Source organism: Numida meleagris, chromosome 7 (genome assembly GCF_002078875.1).
Source record: "Numida meleagris isolate 19003 breed g44 Domestic line chromosome 7, NumMel1.0, whole genome shotgun sequence".
Classification (NCBI taxonomy): domain Eukaryota; kingdom Metazoa; phylum Chordata; class Aves; order Galliformes; family Numididae; genus Numida; species Numida meleagris.
In genome coordinates, this window is record NC_034415.1 from 27,803,638 (window position 1) to 27,823,845 (window position 20,208).

Genomic DNA, 20,208 nt, shown 5'->3' on the forward strand with positions numbered 1-20,208 from the left:
TCAGGTATCACCCAGTAAATCTGTCTGCTCGCGTCCTTCCACTTGGGAAGCACAGGTGGAGGTTTACTTAGGTCCAAAGGTAACTGACCTTTTTTTTTCTTGATTATTCCAGCATATGAATGCTTGACTAACCCGTTGTATTAACTGCGGTAGCAAATAACCGTGTTTTGTGATTTGAGAACTATAAAAGGATTCCGGAGCAGCAAAAATGTTCCTGATATTAATATTCTAACCATAGCAGTTACCGTGTCCACACAAAGAATTGATGTTTGTGCAGCGTTCTCATTGCCTTGTTAGGTGGCATTAGAATTACAGTTCAAACAGCATTTTAAACTTAATATTCAGTAGATTTTGATTGAAGTTATTTCTTCTGATTCTTATACAGAGAGGTAAAAAATGTCATTACAAAATCACATGCACTGGAAGAAGTTCTCCTTTTCTTTCTCCTCTTTCCTTTTAAGTTTGGGATGAAGTACGTTTGTTTCCCTGAGCATATGCTGTGCAAATAATCAGGGCTGACTTAAGCCTCTGTAAGCTATTTTTCCTCGTACTTTGGGTAGCTCTCTATAGCTCTCTAATAATATTAGTGACATTATTTTGTGTCAGTGTATTTCAGACACAACAGTTGGATAATAGAGGAAAGCTTGGATGCAAATACCATCTGAAAAATATTCCGTGATCTTTCAGTCCTTCACATCCTTTGTTTTTTCCTGCTCTTCTATATTTCCTCTCCTTGTTTGCAATTTGACTGTAACTCCCAAACTGTTGGCACAGTGTGCTCAGTTCACCGTGTGCAGGCTAGGTTGACAAACTCAGATTCTTGCTGCTTTTGTGGCTAATAAGAGGAGGGAGAAAAGATTTTGCTTTTATTGCTTGAGGATAAACCTTATGAGCCATGTACTCGGGGACAGAGAAATTAAGGCACTGAAATCAGGGGCCCAAATTGAGCAAGTGGTGAAAATCCATTCAAGTTGCCCTTTGTTGCTGTACTTGGTAGTTACATAGCTGTTGTTAAGTAGTTTAGTTTGGAATTAAATAGCTGATAGAGGTAGGAGTGAGGAAATTCATCCAGACTTCAACGCTGAAATACTAAAAATATTGATGTGTATCAAAACACTGTAGAAATCACATCACAGTGGCATGTGTAGAACTTGCAAGTAAAATAGACCTACCCACTGGCATTCCCTGATAGAGAGTGACTCAGTACACTCAGCAGGTGTATTTCTGCCCTGATCTGTTGGGACCATCTGTAGCGCTGCGCTGCTCGCTTGGTCTTTGTGAGCGTGTGCTTCCCCGAGCCATCCATGGTACTTGGATACGTGTTCTGCTGCACACGTGCAGTTGGGAGCTGGCTTAAGCCCACCCCTCTACTTCTCTGCACGCAGCCTTCCCAGGGCTCGGAATTTCTTCCCACTGACCCAGCTTGTAGTCAGTCCCTAGAGATGGCAGGGCTCGTACCTGGCTGGCTGCTCTCATAAGACTTACCAATGCTTTGTTTCCTGACCAACATTTTTCCTTTCTTCTGCAAATACTCATTTGTTACTCTTCCTTTGCTTTTGCTTGTTACTCGGTGTGTATCTTTGCCGTATCTCCTTGCTCTTTCCCCAGCTGCCACCTTAAAATGGCCAGTGGTTGTTGTAATAGACTGGAATTAAGTGGGAAGTTTTGAAGGACAGTAAACAATGAAGGAATCAGAGTGGCTTATTTGCTATCACGAGAAGAAGGATTGGAAGGAAATGTTTGTTTAGAAGGAGGAGGGGATGTTTAGCACGTGCAATGCTTTGTTTTAATATGATAATTAAAATAATAAAAGATCCGTTTTCCATTTCACAGCCATAATTAGATTAATCTAACTGCTTACCCTATTTCTTCGTTTCCAGTGTAACATCTTATCTGGCCTGTGTTTTACATTGTAGATGCTGAAATCTTCATCCAAGGAGAAATACCCCTTGTTTACTTTTGTAAAGGGTCATTCCAGAGACTATGACTTTGCTTCCAGTCCACTCCATGAAGAAAATGACCTTTTCTCTGAGGATGAAAAGAAAAGATTAAAAAGATTTAGTACTGAGGAGTTTGTCTTGCTTTAAGGACATTTCCCACTAGGTTATTGGCAGCTGTCCAGGAGAACACTTGCCTTTTTAAAAAAATAAAATAAAATGTGTCCTCCTCCTCCAAAAAGGCAAGCCGTGCTGAAATCGGTCTATTTTCATAAAGATGATAATATTTTATATGTTAATAGTCTTCAAAATGTCATTTGTAAATGTACGTACTAATTATTTTGGTTCACCGCTAGCTGGATGAGGTTAACGTTGCGCTGTGCGAGCGCAGAGGGGTGGCACTGCTTGGAGCCAGCTCCGCTCACGTGTGCCTGGGTTCTGGGCTTGCCTCCTAAAAAGCGTGGCCGGTCCCAGCCCTGACCTGCAGCCCTCGTGTTGTGTCAGGCCGGGACAGCTCCTGAGCAGGGGCTGCCGAATGCGCCTTGGTTTTACACCGTGGGCACACAGCTGTGGGTTTGGGGACCGTGTTATTTCATGTGGCAGGGGTAGAGCTCTAACCTGTTTCACTGCTGAGCCCAAATAATCGTTAATGCGGTCAGTGCTACCTTCCTTACGCCGCGCTGCTCAGATGTCAGTTTGGTACAGCAGCAGTAATTGTCGGTTGCAATACTGATATAATTATATAGGCCGAATCGTGAGTTAACATACTACCTAGCAGTATGATTTTACAATGGTTTCTCATTAAGCTTGCTTTGGAACCTGAATATGAGGAGTGAAGATCATGTATTACCTTGCCCCACAGTTTTTAAAGGTTCTACTATTAAATTAACTGCAACCAATCAAAGCAGCTGAAGACAATTACTAGAAGTGTGGTGTTTGTTTCCTGATCCAAGTATTGCGGCGCTGAGGCTCCTTTCCTGCTAGTGCAGCTTCTAGATCAAAGCCAACGGGGCAGTGGGTGTTTCAAATTCCAGGCTGTGATTATTCTTTTTAGATGTTATTGCTGTACAAATGATGACTTGATAGTGTGTGTTCTCAAACTGCAAACAAGTGTACATAAACAGTTCCATGTTTTAACAAAGAAAATGCAATATTTAAAATATGTATTAACGCTGCTTAGAAAATAAAAGAGGCGTGAAAGACGAAACGCGTGCGCCTTCCTTATTTGTATTAGATCCTCTAAGAGTGAATATGATCCCGCGTCTAAAAAAATACTGTGAGGTGTGAATACTGTGTTTATTTGCAATAAAGACAAATTTTATTGTCGCGTTGTAAACCAAATGTTAACCCATGCTAAGTGCCATTCAGGCACAGAAGGCACAAATGTTGTCTCTCCAAATAAGCAGCGCATGTATTCGTTCAAGTGCCTTTTTCCCTTGTATGAGAAAGAAATGACGGATAGTTGGGCTGCAGGCAGAGCCAGAGCGTGCACGTGTCAGGGCTGGACTGCGCGCTTTCAGGTGCTAATTGAGTTAATATTCCAAGAAGCCAAAGTGAGATTATTTGTGGTTTCATCGTTTTCAGACACAGAAAACAAAGCTACACGTCGTTTGTCTAAATTAGTAACCTCTGCACGGTTAAATCACACCAATAATTGGCATAATATTTTTACATGCTGCATATATGTGAGGATGTTTGGCTTGGAGCTTAATTTTTTTCATTAATAGCCCAGAAGAGGGAGTAAACAACGTATTTATGGAATTTAGATGTCAAAATGAGGAGAATTGGGTATGTCACTAAGAACTGGGAAATAGGAGAGTCCCGGTTAGTGAGGCTCAAATTCACGGAGCTTCAGCAAAAAATGCATGGCTGTCCCCTGGGTCCTCTGGGTGACAGCAGCCAGGAAACGAGGCACGGAGCTGTACTGTGCTTCTGTGTTTGAAGGAGCACTGGGAGGCCGATGTCGGGCTGCTGCCAACCAGCCTGGCCCAAAGGCCGACACAGACAGCAAAGAGCAATCCTGCATTCAGCCGATGAGTTGAGTCAATAATGCCTTTTCCATTTACAACTTCTGTTGTTGTAGCCATAATAATAAAATGTAATAAGCTTTAGAGGCTTTAATGCACAGGAGCCTGCAATACTTGTAATGAAGTTCGGAGTGGTACTCAGCTGCATGAAAACACAGAGCTGTGCAGCGGACTTACTCCTGAATGGGTCATTTCTGTTTCTGAAAATGCAGGTACCTGTAGAGCATGGCGTGTCTCCAGAGTTCCTCCAGGCCTACACCAGGAGCCAGCTGGGAGCTAAGGGACAAATCCACCATCCCAAGCTGCCCTGGCTGCCTGCAGCTGCCCACTGGGCTGGCTCTGACCTCGCAGCCAGCAGAAAGGAGCGGCTGCTCGAGGCCTTTGGGTCGGTGGTTTTGTAATGGGAACGATCACACAGAAATGAGAGCTGCAGCGTACGTGTGAGAAGGAAAAATGTCAGTCTGCCATCCCGACAGCAAACTTAAAGGGGAGAAATCGTTCCATCTGTGCCAGTCTTCTTGCAACGCGTTCATAAAGAAACGCAGTGGCTGAAGCACGCAGAGTTTATTCAGATAGTCCTTTCAGACTGAGGGCTGCCGTTGTTCGCTTTGGCTCTGCAATCTGTTCCAAGCCCTTCTCTTCACCACAACGGCGTTCTGTTAGAAGCCGGCTACAAGTGGCTATTAAAAACTGACGGCTATTTTCAGATTGTTTTTCCTGTTTCTCATGCAAGGCTCCAGCACTGAGCCCACTCGTTGGCCTGGTGCAGGAGATCCGTGTACAGTGGTGACACAAGTTAAATTACCAAGTTACTAGAAATTAATGTTTTTCAGTAACTACAGGGGACTTTAATTGGAAACTATGTTAATCGCGTAGTAATTCTTTTTACCTCGTCTGCATTATCTCCTGAAAACTGTGCAATTAATTTGTGTCATCGCTGTTGCTGCTGCTGCCTTCAAACACAAACCAAAGGAGCATTAGTTACTCACACACCCAGCAGTGTGTCTCAAAAGCCACTCAGGACCATTGCTAAGGTAGTGCCCTTGGCTTACAAACTTCCTTCCCTTCAGGGAAGACTTTTTGTAGTGGGCTTTTCCCCCCATTTGTTTCTTTTACTCAACCATCCCAGCCAACAAATGCTGGCAGTGGAAGGCAGGTGAGTGTGTCAGTGGCAGTGCCACCGAGAGCCCTGTGTTTGAGGATGCAGGGTGGGATCTCCTATTTGCCATTAATTACAGTGAGAAAACAGACTCACTCGGGACAGCTCATTTATTCCCAGAGTTACTGACAATCTCTTAAACCAAATGATGGAATGAAAGGCAACCGTGAGTTATGAAAGGTCAATAATCCCACAAATGAATACGAACAGCCTGCCCTGCTTTCCGCTCCTGGAACATTTTCATCCACTGCCAAAAAGATGCAAAGAGACGTTGGAGCGAGGCGGGATGGAGCCCTGAGCAATCACCGCTCGACCACACGACTGCTTACCTTCAGGAGACGATTTCTGCTGCCTAATTGAGGCTAACTGAGCTTTCTAAACAGTTCCCTTCCCTGTTTGTAAGCAGTTCACGGGCAGCTGTAATTGTTTGATTCCACGGTGTGCATAGTAAAAGGAGCTTTACTTAATGACTGCAGAAGCCCTTCTCGTGTGAGAGCTCTCTGGTATTTATTCGCACCAGAATTCACAGCGCTTCTGTTTTCTATGAACGCTCCTGCAAATAAAAACTTGCTCACTCTAATGTTTATGAATAAATGTGGTCGTAAATGCCATCAAAGCAAATCAGCAGGGCTTTATTTATGCAAGAAGATGCACAAATAAATGTCTGCCGTTTTCTCCTAGCTCTAGTGGGTGTGCAAGCACGTGTTAAAGCCAAGGCTTTGAGCGCTCTCCCCTCAGCATTCACACAGTATTATTTCCCATCTACTCCTTCCTTACACTCTGTTCCTGCCAGTGAATCCCCGTGTCCCAAGGGAACATTATTAGAAGTCAACGTTCTGGGTATTTATCCACACTCAGCAGTTTGTGGGTCAGAGGATAAGGTCACGCAGGGCAGCGGGAGCACGGGTGGGATGCCCAGGATGGAGGCCCTGGGCTCAGGTGGAGAAGAGGCAGCAGGGATGGTAACTGCAGCCCCGTGCTGCCCTCAGTGATATCAGATACCCACAGCTTTATTGTGGAGCAAGGGGCTCAGGTTTAGTCCTATATGGGAGAAATGGGACTGCCACCCCATCTCAGTCAGTGTCCTAATTAAGCATAAGGGAATTGTATTTCTAAAGCCTAAGTGTCAATTCCTGTTAAAGAAATCGAAAATGCACTGAAGTTGATGTGACAGGAGCTAGGGAGGTACTTACTTATGGGAAGAGGAAGTAGAAAAGGAAGTATTGTCTCTTCTGGATTATTGTTCCTCTACAAACAAGCCCACATTTAGTGACACAATCACTTCATAGTATTGGTGGGAAAATGCAGACGATCCATTCTCCTCAATTGTTATGCCATAAACCAACCAGAATTTGGTCCTTGCACATTACTTGCAGAATATAAGCAAGCCGTGTAGGTTTATAAGTTTCTTCCACAATCTGCTGTTAAGTACATGTTACGGAGGTGGATTCCATGTCACAGCCTGCTACAAAGGAATATATTCTGAGACTCACCTCTTTCCAGGACTCCCCTGCAAATCCCCTCTTTCATTGAGATCACTGGGGCCTCTGCTGGCCGCTGGCCTTGAAGTCTCAGATCGCTCCTTCCATCCCCTTCTTCCTTTGAGATCAGAGCAGCAGAGCACTATAGTACCAAAGATAAAATTCTACACTCAGTAACGTGACAACCCCCATTTACAAATAACGCTAGCGAAAGGCACTGACCTGCTTCGAGACACACAGGGCCTTACTCAGAAATATAAATCAGAACTTTATAACTCCTCAATAACCAAAACCAAAGGCCTCGGTACAAAAGCATTAGGATGGGGAGTTCAATGAGAAAACTGAATGTTTTCACAGGTTCATGGAGAAGATATTCAGCAGATCACAGAGAGATGCTCTGAACCACGATCCCAACCTGATCGAGGCCAAACCCTTGGCTGTACTGGGCCTCTCCAGTGCAGGTGAGAAGATGTGCTGTTCTGTGGAGGAGGAAACACTGAGTGCAGCACTTGTTAAATGCAACAAGCTCGTGTCTCTGCAAATATACAAAGTGCTTTGGCCTTCCCAGTTCAAGCAGTGGTTTGTTGTTTTCATGCTAATACAAATTCTTGTATTAATAGGAGCATGGCCTCGGGTTTCTCCATCCGTATGGGAAAAAGTTGCTTGTCTGATGGTAAACAAAGAAGAGAAGAATCGATCCACTGTCTTCACTTTAAAAAAGATGGTATGAAGCAATAGTGAAGCAATTTTAATTGTGACTGTGTAACACTTGCAATCAGTAAGATCATTTGTGTTCTGTTTTTAGGAACCGGGGCACTAAGGAGTACATACGGCATTAGAAATGCAAAACATGACCGCATGTTCTCAGGATTTTGTCAGCGCTACATGAAAGAGCGCTTGTGCTGGGATGCTCAGCTCTGAGGGTATTCTCTGTTCAGAGTGTATTTACAGAGATGTATGAATATTTGATTAATGAGTCATGGTCTCTGGAGAAATTTAATAACTGTACTGCCGTACAAAGCCAGCTCCTCAACTGTTAACACAGCTGCCAATAGTGTCACTGACACTGAAGCCCTTTCTGCATCTAATGTATGCTGCGGAGTAAATTCCTTCGTTACAAGAGAATCCACGGGACGCTTGGCTCAGTTATCTGTTCTGAACTGTTGCAGGCTCGGATTTGTAAAGATTTTTCCAGCGGAAACAACAGTGGCACACGGAGGGCGCTGCAGCAGCTCCACGAGGCTGCGTTGTTACCCACATTACCTGGCAAGTCAGTTATGAAGAGCTGCTTTAAAGTTCTTGTGCGCCTGAGAGTGAAACAGGGGCTAGCATTGCCCAGATCGCTGTCCTCATCCACTATTTTTACAACGTTCTCTAACAGCGAATTCAATATGCAGATGAAATAAAGCTCAAAGCTATTTGTTGTGCATATACCTTATGCTTGTGTAATCCAGTTTATAGAATAGAAGACAAACAATGGATGAAAACGCTGTTGAGTTGCAGGCTGACCTGGTAAATGCTTCCTTCCATGGCAAGCGAGGAGAGGCTGCCCAGGGCCAGGAGGCCTGCAGGACAGAGCCTGCTCCCGCACCAGAAGCGTTCCTCATTTCTGCTGAGCAGTTTCCCCAAGAAGAATTCACTGCTAATTGTGTCATCCCTCCATTTTTATTCCTCAGACTGGTGAAGAGATCCATTTCCACTTCCGAAGTTGGGTGTATATTTTAATGGTGTTACTGCAGTTCAACTGCTTTAAATAATAGGGGGGGAAACGTCAAAAAAAAAAGATAAATTTAGTGCAGAGGCTTTCACTGGAAGCTTTAACTGCAGGTGAGAATTATACATGCTATGCAGAATTTCCTGCAACACTTCTCCTTAGGGCCACAATGCATTACAGCAGACGTATAATGAAGCTGCTATAAAATCCGTGGTAATTAAGGGGGATTTGACAGTAATTGCAACAGTGAATCAACTTAATTATTACCTGCTTCAAAGAGAGCTAACCTGATGTTATAATCTAACCTTTCCTACTTCCAAAATGAGAGATTAAACAAGTATACGCAGCATTTAAGAATTAAATCTGTTGAGACAGAATTCTATTATTATACTTTTTATATACATTTTATCTCTATGTGTGTATATAGATACCAAGCAGCTGCAAGAACAGCACCATAACCTGGCAAACTGCAGATACAAGGTCTGTATGCATTCATAAAATAAACAGAACCTCTCTGCATCTCCGAGGCAAGCCAGCACCTCCGCTATCTGCGGAAAGCGCAGGGACCCATTGCAAGGCCGCTGCTATAAAAACGCTACAACACACACAAGCCCAGTTCCTCGAACAGCCTTGTAAAGGGGATGTGATGGATGTATTGTCTTCCTGTGCTTAACTTTAAGCAAACCATTCTGAAACACACCTAAGGTGTGCTGTAAAGCTGCAGGACAAGGAGCTGCTGGCAGCACTCCTGGCCCTGTTGCACGCCCCGGTATGGCTACAGCAGCAAACCCTTGGCAGTGAACGTGTGGTATGGAAGTCTCACGTGTTACACAGCATAGCTACTTCAACCAAAACTGGTTTGCTGGTTTTCAGTGATCTGCCCTTGAATGCAGGTGAAGCTTCTTATGATGTCTTTCAGTTGCTTTAAAGCTGAGACCAAGAGCAGAGAGCTCTATGGATTACAGAACAGCTGAGTCCAAGCCTCCAGGTGCTTCCTCACCCTGTGCCATCAGACCGCCCACACCAGGGAGAGGACAGCTGACAAGACATTGGCCTATTCAGTTCTGGCATGACCAATTCAGCAACTTCACCTACAGCATGGTGGAGGTGAACCTCAAGCTACTCCTGTAGGTTCTGTTAGGCCAGCCCGTAAGTGCAGCCATCCCCTCTGCCTGCATTTTCAGAGCTTTCCTGAGTGCATTACCTGAGAGTAGGGCATGCCAGGAGGTCCAACTCTCCCCCAGGCTGGGACAGGCAGCATCACAGGCACTTCAGCAGCAGCAGCATTCTGGAAGAAAAGAAGTGAAATAAAGCACTGCCTTCAAAAAGCGAGAGGGGGGGGATCTTCATCATGAAAACAACACAGCAGCTTTCACATGGGGTTCATGTGCAAACCTGATGAGATCGCTTCAACTCTGCTCTGAAGAGGGGCTTCACAGTGCAGGAGAGGCACTGACCCATCCCTGCCCTGACAATAAATCTACTAATGTTTGCTTCTCCTTGTTGTGAAACAATAAATTAGAACAACCTCCTGTTTTTTTTGTTTGTTTTGGGTGCCTTAGCCCATCACATGCTGCTATTAATAACTAGTTTTTATTACTACAGACCTCTGTTTTCAGGGAGGTAACAAGCTGACAGCATTGAACAGGCAAATCCTGAACAGAGAATTAATTTTTTATTGTTATTTTGTTGTTGTTGAAGATATCACCTCCCTGAATACATAATTTAGCAAGAACAAAACCTGTCATCGCATTAAGCCAAAGCCAAGCCATCTTTAGGATGTGCTATAAGAAGATTACAGCTGCAGAATGTTTTAAAGTAAACTTGAAATTCTGCCAGGCTCTGGCTAGTGGTATACAGTAAAAGTGATAGGAAAAGCCAACTCAGGTTGTTAGTCGCATGAACCTTACTTTATTACTCACCTGGTGAATGGAATTTAAGAATAAATTCCTAACCTGCAGAGGAAAGCTGACTGATTTCTTTTCAGAAGTAACTATACCTGTAAACTGCAGAAGCATCCAGGTGCTCACCTGGGGGGATCCTGTCCCACCAGCAGACTGAGGCTCTGCCATAAGCTGGACAAACTGAATGCATCTGACCTACCCTCCATCAAAGCTGTTTTTTTCTCTCAGGAAAGAGTCCCTCTGTGATGGCAGAGGCAATATGCTTCAAGGGGGGGGGGGTATTTATCCATGAACCACTGCTTCTTATAGTCATTAACTGCCTTCAGCTGCCATATATAATTGGCATTTAAATACCCAGGTAAACACCTGCACCTTCCTTCTGCGGTCCCTGAGTAACGATATGCCCCTGTTGCAGATACCTAGGATGGTTTTCCTAGGAACTGATGCTGATGTTGCTCTTCTTGCTGCTGAGTGTGACTCACGTGGCGAGGTGCTGGAGCTGTTGTACTGGTGGATCTCTGCTCCTGTGTGAGTGCAGGAAATGGCAGACCTTAAATAACAAACTTTTCCTGGTGCCTTTTGCTATCTTTACAACGCATTTTAAAATAAATGAGAGATTAACACAGGAAGAAGTACTTAAGGTGCGTGCTCAGTAACTATTTTTTCATAACGTTTTAATGGATTCAGAGTTGAGCTCCACTAAAATCTGGATTTATTAGAAACGCTCCATGCATTTCAATGCAGTTTTCCTCATGAATCTCGATATCTTACATTATTTCAATAGAGCTGACCCTCTGATTCATTAGAAATGCTCCAATATAACCAATGGAGCATTTCTAATGATTCTGGTTTTACAGCAAATCCAAGGGTCAGCTGTACTGAAAACAATAGTGCTAACCTCTAGGTTTATTAGTAAAATGCATCGTGTCCCAGTGGAGCATTTCTAATAAATCAGATAAATAGGGATCTCCCAGGAAAAAAAAAAAAAAAACTTGTGAAATAGACAAATGGATTTGCTGTTAGTGAGACCATTTAAAAACAAAGATTATTTTTAAAATAGGCTTTTTTAGTTGTTCATTCTAACGTAATCCCCTCCTCCCTGGAATTTAGCTCTTCAGCATTACAGACTTGGTGAATATTCTTTGTGTCACGGAGTTGTTTGAGCTGGAAGGGTCCTTTAAAGGCCATCTGGTCCGACTCCCCTGCAATGAACATGAACACCCACAGCTCCATCAGGTGCTCAGAGCCCCATCCCCTGACCTTGCAATGCCATCTGGCTGAGGAACGAGCACTGCTGTCTCCAGCTGCCAAGCATTTCACCTCACCAAGGAAGAAGCCAAGGTGTGGCGAACCTGCGTGGCACGGGAGCTGCAGTTGCTGGATCTGGGCTCAGGGTTTTCTGCTGGGAGCTGGGACCGCATCCCTTTGCTCGCTGCCTCCCCCATAGTGACAGGGAGGAAGGGCGAGCGGTGGCACAGCTCAGCTGTGGGTGAACAACTTCCCTTCTGGAGGTCTTCTAATTCTAGAAAGCTGCCACAAAGAGCACGGGCCACCACGCCAAGCCATGAAAAAGCAATACTCATACATACCACCTCGACAGGCCTATTTTGGCAGAATGGAGTCTTCCTGTGTTGTGTCGTGCAGAAGCAGCAGCTTCTGGGTGGAAGTTGCATGGACCCTGGGAGGAGTACGTGGTGGTGCTTCATGGTAAGCTGAGACCACACTTCCTGCGTTAGTGGCGAGGGGGTGGAGAGGTAATTTCAATGACTTCAGATTTGGGTAGAATGATCCTTATTTACTGAGTATGCTCTGTACTGCCCGGATAACTCCCTGTGGTTCAGCTCCTGCACATAAACCACAGCTACAGCATCTGGGCTCCCTGCTCCCTCTGGGCGAGCAGCAGCTCCTTGGCCAGAAGCCAGCCAGTCTCACTTGGAACACTTTTCTTGTCCCCTTCACTACGCTCCCCAGCAACTTCAAGAAATCTGCTGACCAGCTCCTCTGCAAACCTGAAAATAAAACATGCTGCAGTGGCGACAAATCCACAAAAAAAACAGAAACTCCACTTTAAAAATGATTGGTGTCTGAGTGTGTTGGGCTTTTTGTTTCCTCGGTGTTTTTTTCTTCCCTGAGTTAGAAGCTTTTAGCTAGGAATGGACACCGAGCAGTTCACCCAGGAGTCACAACAACAGGAGTTTTCCCAACGGCACGCAGGATGTCTGCCCTTCTGGTGCCTGGGTGTGGGGCTGTTTTGCTGCCTGAGCGTGGGGAGATGCTGAACCTGCCAGCTCCAGTTCTGGAGAGCACCCCATAAGGATGAGGGCTGCGTGTCCACCACGAATTTCCCCGCGTAGTTGTGTCTTCCCTAAGGCAAGTTCATGCCCATAGCAAGGTTGTCCTCTAAACAACAGAAATCCCAGCTCAGGATGGGAGTGCGCTTCATCAGGGGGATGCAGTGGGAGCAGCGGTGGGATTGGAAGCCCTCTCCTCGCCCAGAGGCGCTGGCAGCAGCAGCCGCCTCCCCCTGCCCGCTCCGGCGCGGGCGGCACTTTGTCATGTCAGGCCCCGCTGCTGAGCGTGGCGTCTGGGGCCTCTGGCTGTCAGAGGCAGGATTTCATCTCGGGGTCCCTCAGGCCATATAGAAAGCCTCAAATGTTCATTTGTGTTTCTTATTGTCTGGCCAAAACTGCGGGCTTAAAAAATATCCGGGAGTTTTGAGGCTGATCCCCGCGTCGTTGCGGCTTTAGAAATTTGCTGGGTAATTTGAAAAAACTTCGATAACATTTTCTAAGCAGCGGCGCCTTCTTCAACTCTTCAACTGAGTTATTTTACGTACACTGTTTATACACGGAACGTTTCCTTCTGCGCTGTTAATTTCCGAGATCAATCTCTGCCACTGCGTTTTGGCAAAGCAGCTCCGTTAAGGATAAATATTGGTTTGCAGGTCTAATTCGCGGCGATATCCGTACAGATGTCGGTGTGATACGTGAGAGTTTACGCACGCGGGGATTAGTGCCTGTTTACCAGAATTTACATGGGTTTGTGTGCATAATGCCACGGACGGTATTCCTATAATAATCCCCGTGTTTGCAGCGCATAGATTTATGCGCTTTATATACATGCAATGCATCTGTAGAGCCGTAACTTCATCTGCTGCTCGGAATTTATTTTGGCTTTCCACATGAGCTCCTTCAAACAACGCTAATTGTTGCAGAACCAAAACCGTCGATGATAACTCTTTCAGGAATTGTCATGTTGTCTATAAATATTTAGCGGCTGGATTGCATTGCCGATGCAGCCCCGGATTACAGATGAAAAGGTAGCATCTGCTGAAATTAAAAGTGGCCACGTTTTCGCTGTAGCTTAATTAAATGCCAAAATTTATCTACATTAACAACAAAGTGGTGAAATTTATTGATCAATTCACATGATGTGAGCTGACAAATGGCCCGAGCAATCTCCATAATTTTCTACACGTGTTAAAATTTGTAATGAAAAAAAGCACACTATATTAACATTAAATGTGAAATGAAAGGGGGATTTTGTAATGGGAGCCGGTGCCCCGGGGCAGAAAGCTGTGTGCAGTGCCCTGTCCAGGCGAGGCTGCCGGAGCTGTGTACAGATGGGCCTTTGACAGTCCTACAGCTGTTCTCCTAATTGTCCATTAAGTGTTCTATTGATTCTCTGATTCAAAGTACATGTCTTTCAGCTCAAGCTATCGTGTGAAGTGGCAGACACATTCCTCGTAGAATGACAGAGCTGCTTGAAACCTAAAAATGTGGGCTGCCAGTTTCAATTGAGGATCCGGCTTTCAAAGGGGAAGGCTTGGTTAAAGGAGCTTTGTAAGAGCTGCTTAGATTTTAGTTTCTAAACTTTTAGCATCAATCAATTAAAGCAGCAGCAGCACGAGAAGTTTTAATTCCCCGTTAAGCATTACGGATCGCACCGGGCTGGCAAAGGGCTGCTCGAGGACACCGGGTCGCAACGAGAGGGACGAGCCCTGTTTAGCTGGATGCAGATTTCTTTCCCAGTCCCTGACACATGTAATGATATTCTCATTTGACTTGCAAGTTCACTTGCAGCGTTTTTTTTTTAAAGGAAGATCATCTGCAATTCCAGATGATGCCAGTCAGACGCCTGCTTCAAATCGTCTTCCTTTAATCTGAGGAGTGAAAGATAAGATGCATATCCGTTGCGAGGACCATAAATCTTCGAAGAAACAAATAGCCACAGATAAAACTGCAAAAGTTATTTAGTTCCCATCCGAAAGAGGTTTATTAATCTGAAATTTCCAGTCCGTTGTGTCATGGTTTGGTTATCACACAGTGTCTCATTTCTCGCGATTGGCGAAGCCTTGTGTTTCAGGCACAGAGATGAGATCCTCACAGCTTAAACCCATCAGTGGTATTTGGATCTATCACTACTGCTGGGAAGCAAAAAATGGGAATGGAAACGTGAAACAAATAGCCAGGTGAACATAGATTTGGGCTGTGCACGAAGCTTATTCACAATGTTTTCTCTTATTTTACTGAGGTGTGTATTGATTTTATTATTAAACTGAATTTCAAATGATTGCTTGTTTGGCTTTTCAAAGTGTAATTCCTGATAGTGCACAAGCAAAGTGCTTGCAGACTTACTGCTTGGGAACCATCTGCAGGAGTTGTGCACGCAGGGAGCTTTTTCCATAAAATATCAGTTCTATCTGCCTTTATATTTTTCTTTTTTAAAAATCCCCATCATTTAAATGAGACATGAAACTGTTTCGATAAAGCTGAAAATAAGGAGAACTATTTTCTCTTTGAGAAGATCTAATCCTTCCTAGTTAATGAAAAACCACTCTCCTGTGAACGCTGAGGACCTGCTTATCCTTTAGACATCCCTCCTCATCTCGTTGCCCATGTTGGTTTTTGTGTGGCTCTATTCCTGACAGCCTTTACCTCCTGATCCCATTGGTGGTGATCCAGGAGTCAGATTCACCAACACGGAGCCTAACAGATGATTTTGACCCATTAATCAAATTAGTTACAGCCTTTTAACTCAAACAAGAAGCTTGCTGATTTGAAGAGAATTGGGTTTGTTTTGGTTTTGGCCTTAACCTATTTGTCTTTGGGACATCAAACTTACAAGCATCAGCAGTGCTTAATCCTAAGTGAACCAACCAGATGGGGATTTTAAGAATAAAAATAAAATTTCTACTCATGCATCAAAGGTAGACAAAGATGGGGGGGGGGGGGGGGGGGAAGGAAGAAAAGGAGAAAAAAAAATAGAAACAGTATGCAGAGGGAGGAGATGCATTTCACATTCTACAATCAGAGTTTTTCTCTCTGTTCCATAAAAAAAGAATACATGTGAAATTAAAGAAGTGGTGTGACAAGCTGTAGAATGTTACATGGTGCCTTTTGTCATTTCAGGAATGAAGGGCTGGGTTTGAGGCGTGGGGCTGAACAATAAAACCCTTGTGCCAAGGGCATGGTAAACCACCCAGTTGGATTCACCATCAGAGGAGGAAAGTGAAGAGTCTTCTTCACTCGAATAGACTGTATATTGATACCTGCAAAACATTCTGTGGATCTACTTTAATTCCAGCACTTTCAATTACACTGTTAGCCAGCTTTTAAAAAAGATTTTTAGAAGCCTTCAACTGTAGACTTTTGTCTTGTTGAATGAACTTCAGCTACACTAAATTTTAAGTAAATTTGTGATGACTGAGCAATATACATTGGCTGAGCTAGAATCCAATAACCCACAGGACAAATTAATTTTCAACAAAAAGGGCAGAAACCTCAAGTGCCATGAGTATATGGAATCTCAGTCTATCTCTCTGGAGCCATTTTTGCAAATCACTACAGCTATTCATAATCTAAATCAGTCTCCTTTAGCAGCAGAAAGATCTTTTTTCATGACAAAACAGAAGATGACATTCATTAGTGCCTAACTTGCATAAGCTACCTTAAATTTATTGGTGCTCTTATACTTATCTGGGTAAGAATTCCTTTGTCTACAGCTATAGGAAAATTCCGGATGTACTACTTAAAAATATAAATTGTCACTTTTATCAGAACTTTTGGCAGTTTACTTTATTTTAGAAGTAAAACTGGTGGTTAAGGTTTTAAGACTTCCAATGGGCGTTGTTTCAATCATGGTTAATATGCACCCAGGATAGCAATACCAATATAAGTTGAGCGGCTGTACAAAATCCTAGAGAACTGCCACCACTAAGAGCACTGGGTGCTAACTCTTCCCTCTATTTAAGTACAACTTATGGCATTAGAGAAGAATCCTACAATATGTGGGGCTGTTCTAAGAGGGATGTGGGACAGGGCTGTCCAGACAGCATCTCCTTCTTCTCCTCCGATGGCTTATTTCTTACCTGTAAGATCTCCTGCACCGATCTCCCTGCAAACATCATTTATGCTGCTGAAACTGCAGAGTCTGATTATTATAAAAATGCACATTTGAGTCAGTATATAGGAAATAAAATATAAATGGATTTGCTTTAATGTGATGCAAGTGAATACTGGTCTTCATCCACCTGTTTTATAAACTCCATTTCCTGTCTTGGGTACAGACTGTTAATTCTGAAATGCATTCGGTTTGATGTCTCCTACTTGGGATACAATTGCAAGAAGTGCTGTGACCTAAAGATTGACATGCATGTCATTTGTGCAAGTGCTCTTTATTTCTTTGTACAGCGGAAGATGCATCTGTGGTAGCATTTGTTGAATTCTGGATAAAAAGGAATGATCACAGAGTGACTCTAGCCTCCAAACACGTCAACTGATGTTTGCTTACCATTTCTTTAAAAAAGTGAAAGGAGACAGGGATGTCTGAATCACAAATGAGATATAAAATAACGAGAATGTTGGCTGCTACGTCTGCTCTTTCTTTTTGGGTGAAATGATCTTATGGCAGGTCCCACACTGACAGCGGGTGATGGTGAATCCACCTGAATGCAAGCAGCAGGTATCTGGGCACCAAAAGGTGAAGCTGTGCTGAAGTTTCAAGTGGTCGAAGTACTGCTGTGTAGCTCAACATATTTTCTGGATTCTATCTCTCGATTTCCAGTGCAGAGAACGTCCCTGAGAAGTAACTGCTGAGCTAGTCCCAGCCCAAGACAGCACTGCAGAACTGCTCCCTGCCTTACTTCTACGGGGTTGTGGTAGAAAAAGGGGCTGGTTGGAAGAAATATGCAGATATATCTTCAAAGTCTTTAGGGGATAGGCCAACACTGGCAGGGTCCCAGAAGGCCTTGCACCTTTACACATTTCAGAAGACACTTTTTTGTCAGGAAACTGAGGAGAACAGTTGCAACAGCAGCAGAACATCACTTTGTGGGAAGGAGCACAACTTGCCTCATGAGCCCCTAACGTGGAACAGAAATCCCATGGCTTCCCTGGTGCTCCTGTACACCTCAAACGTGCAATCTGCAGCTTTTCATCATACCATATGATTTATGGAATACGGACAGCTGCGCATCGATGCTTCTGCACAGCCTGGCCACGCTCCACGGCTCTCTCACGTGAAGGATGGGGATGACACTCATGGTTAGCCAAGAGAGGCTGCCAAGCACCCTCTGATGGATAGTGCCGAGATTGTAGAGCACAGAACTGGTAACAAGAACAAAATCAAGTTCTTGGCCAGCAGGCATTACCGTGTGTCTCACATCAACCTTCAAAGGGCGTTACTGCACAGGAGTGAGAGCAGATCACACCAGGCTGTGATGTTTGCTTAACATTGTCAGTTTTCAAACTGCAACCCATACCGTCTCTAAGCAATTTGTCCTTTCATTTGAAGCTGATTGAGAGCAGAACAAAATGACTCAATTATAAAGTTACCATGGCTGGATCTCTTTAAAAGTGAGCTGAAGAACTTCAGCTCTGCTTTGTTCTGAGGAAATCTGTGCTGTAATTTGACAATCTCGTCAGGGCGATCCTGAGAGGGTTGCATAAAATAAGAAGGCAATTCCCTTCCATTGGGTTTCTGGGTTTGCAGCTTAAGCTGATGGTATGGAAATGAAGGTGAGATTTGTTTCAACCACTTCTGGGTGAAGCAGCCACCTCCAGCTGCTGCCATACCTCAGCACAGCAGGGGCAGCAGGCAGAGGATGGACCTGTGTGCAGGCAGGATGATCCATACCGAAATTCTCCTGGAGAGCAGTTAGGGTGCTTGGAAACCAAAATCAGAGTGCTTAAAAAAACTGAAAAGGGAGGTTTAGACCCTGCAAACTCTGTTGTGTCACTGAGCCTGCTGAGCACAGCCCCAGCTGGATGGACGGGTCAGCACCTGCTGCCCTTCCCTGAGGGTCAAGTAATGGGAAAACCTAGTGCCCAGGAGCTCCTCCGTGCTGCAGCCCCATCAGAATGACACAAGAGCTGCTGCAGCTCAGTTCTCAGCTTAGTGAGATCCAGCCGAGAGTGAGGGCGAAGCCATTCCAATAACAAAGTCTCACTGCATTGTTTTCCTAAGTAACTCAGAGAGAAGAATATCACGCCTGCTGGGAACACCGCAAAACCACCTGCACACCCAGGCAGAGACCTGGCAAGAGCTACTACGTGGGACCTGCTCCGTGTGCTACCTATGCGTACATTTATTTTTCACACCTTCATGTCGGAGCATCAAGAACCTGACATGAAAAGTAAAACAAAACTTTGCAGAGAGGGGAGATTTTGCAAAATAAATAATCCCTTTGGGTAGTGACCACGGTTAACGCGCATTTCCTTGCGCTCACAAGTGGTGAACGAGAGGTCTGATTAAACATGATACAAAAAGAGCTTGCAAGTAGCTCTGTTTACTAACATTTCAATTTCTATGCCTCATTTATTAGACTTAGAATAAAAAGGTTAGAGGGGTGTTTGGGATTGTCTTTAACCTTGATGATATTTCCACTGAAGCAGCATAATGGCTCTTAATTGCTTAAGTGAAGAGAACATGTTGACATGTCCTTCTTTGTGCTTAAAGCCCTGTGCCTAAACCATTATGCTAATTCAAGCATTATATACACCAAAGTATTTATGGGACTGACACAAGTGATGTTGCAGGTAAAGGGCTGTGAAATGGTCTGTAAACAGAGAGAATTGATTCCAGGCCCAAAGCAATGCTGTTAAAGTCACAGACATTGAACAGCCAGCCCTACAATTTCTATCCAGATTGTCAAACTGGGTCAGACAGTGTCAGCAGGGCTGCCATTATAGATCAGATGGGTGGCTTTAATAATATGTAAACCAACCACATAAATGCAAATTAACATGGAAGCAATACGGACTTGACCGTGCCTTTTTTTTTTTTTTCTTTCCTGTGCACAGCAGTTTTGGTCACAGAATACTCAATTGTAAGATTAGCTAAAACATTTAGGTGTTTAAATAAAAGAGAGAGAAAGAACATCAGCACTGCGACCTGCAGCTGCCTGCCGCCCAGCCAGGAGAGCAGCGCTGCAGCTCGATGGGATCACAAAGACCGTGCACACATGTGAATCTCCATACAAAAACAAACAGCCCAATTCGGGGGGTTCACTGTCAACGTATCTATAGATTTTCTCCTGTTTTTCTCCTCGGGTCTAAGGCTAACGATACAGTTTTCCATATTGATTAAGTAATTTATTATCTTATCTTGTGTTGTTAATTATAACCCATAGTTTTTCCGCAATGGATAGAATTTTGAAAGTATAGTTTCCTTTAAAACCCTGTATATAATTTGTTGTTTGCATTTCACTGATTTTAGACAGCAAAACGAGACTGATCATCTCTTAATTTCTTGGTGCTTATTTTTGTTTTTGGTGTGCAACACTAACACCCTTCTGTTTAGTTTTTGAAATGATGCAGAGTAATGTCTTGGTCTCTGCATCTCTCTTGTGCGCTTCCAGCAGACATTGCCCTGATTTTGATTTTCTTTCAGTGCTGTGTGAATGGTACCATTCATCCTCAACCCCACGTACAGCATGTAAACCTTAGAGAGAGGTCCTATATTCAGAGTAGTTTGTAACCACTAAA

General features: G+C 44.0%; 1 protein-coding gene and 1 long non-coding RNA gene across 6 annotated transcripts in view; one reads left to right on the forward strand and one right to left on the reverse strand.

Moving 5' to 3' along the window:
* ATG4C (autophagy related 4C cysteine peptidase) overlaps window positions 1-8,042 on the forward strand; it is a 27,801-nt gene extending 19,759 nt beyond the window's left edge. For 3 of the 4 annotated variants that reach the window (XM_021405186.1, XM_021405187.1, XM_021405185.1), the window contains exons 11-13: window positions 6,962-7,065; window positions 7,225-7,328; window positions 7,410-8,042. In XM_021405186.1, coding sequence (XP_021260861.1) covers window positions 6,962-7,065; window positions 7,225-7,328; window positions 7,410-7,525 — 324 coding nt within the window. In that variant the 3' untranslated portion in view covers window positions 7,526-8,042. Of the gene's footprint in view, window positions 1-1,916; window positions 3,141-6,961; window positions 7,066-7,224; window positions 7,329-7,409 lie in introns of those variants that run through there. The other variant, XM_021405188.1, reaches the window with a different exon arrangement.
* Window positions 3,290-14,830, reverse strand: LOC110402768. Of its 2 annotated transcripts, XR_002441291.1 has the most exons (5): window positions 11,812-14,830; window positions 10,349-10,746; window positions 9,523-9,606; window positions 6,617-6,746; window positions 3,290-4,917 (listed from the first exon to the last, which is right to left on the reverse strand). It is a non-coding gene; the product is annotated as an uncharacterized LOC110402768 (long non-coding RNA). The 2 variants fall into 2 exon arrangements; XR_002441292.1 differs by lacking the exons at window positions 10,349-10,746; window positions 11,812-14,830 and adding an exon at window positions 10,241-10,328 and having other exon boundaries at window positions 3,290-6,746.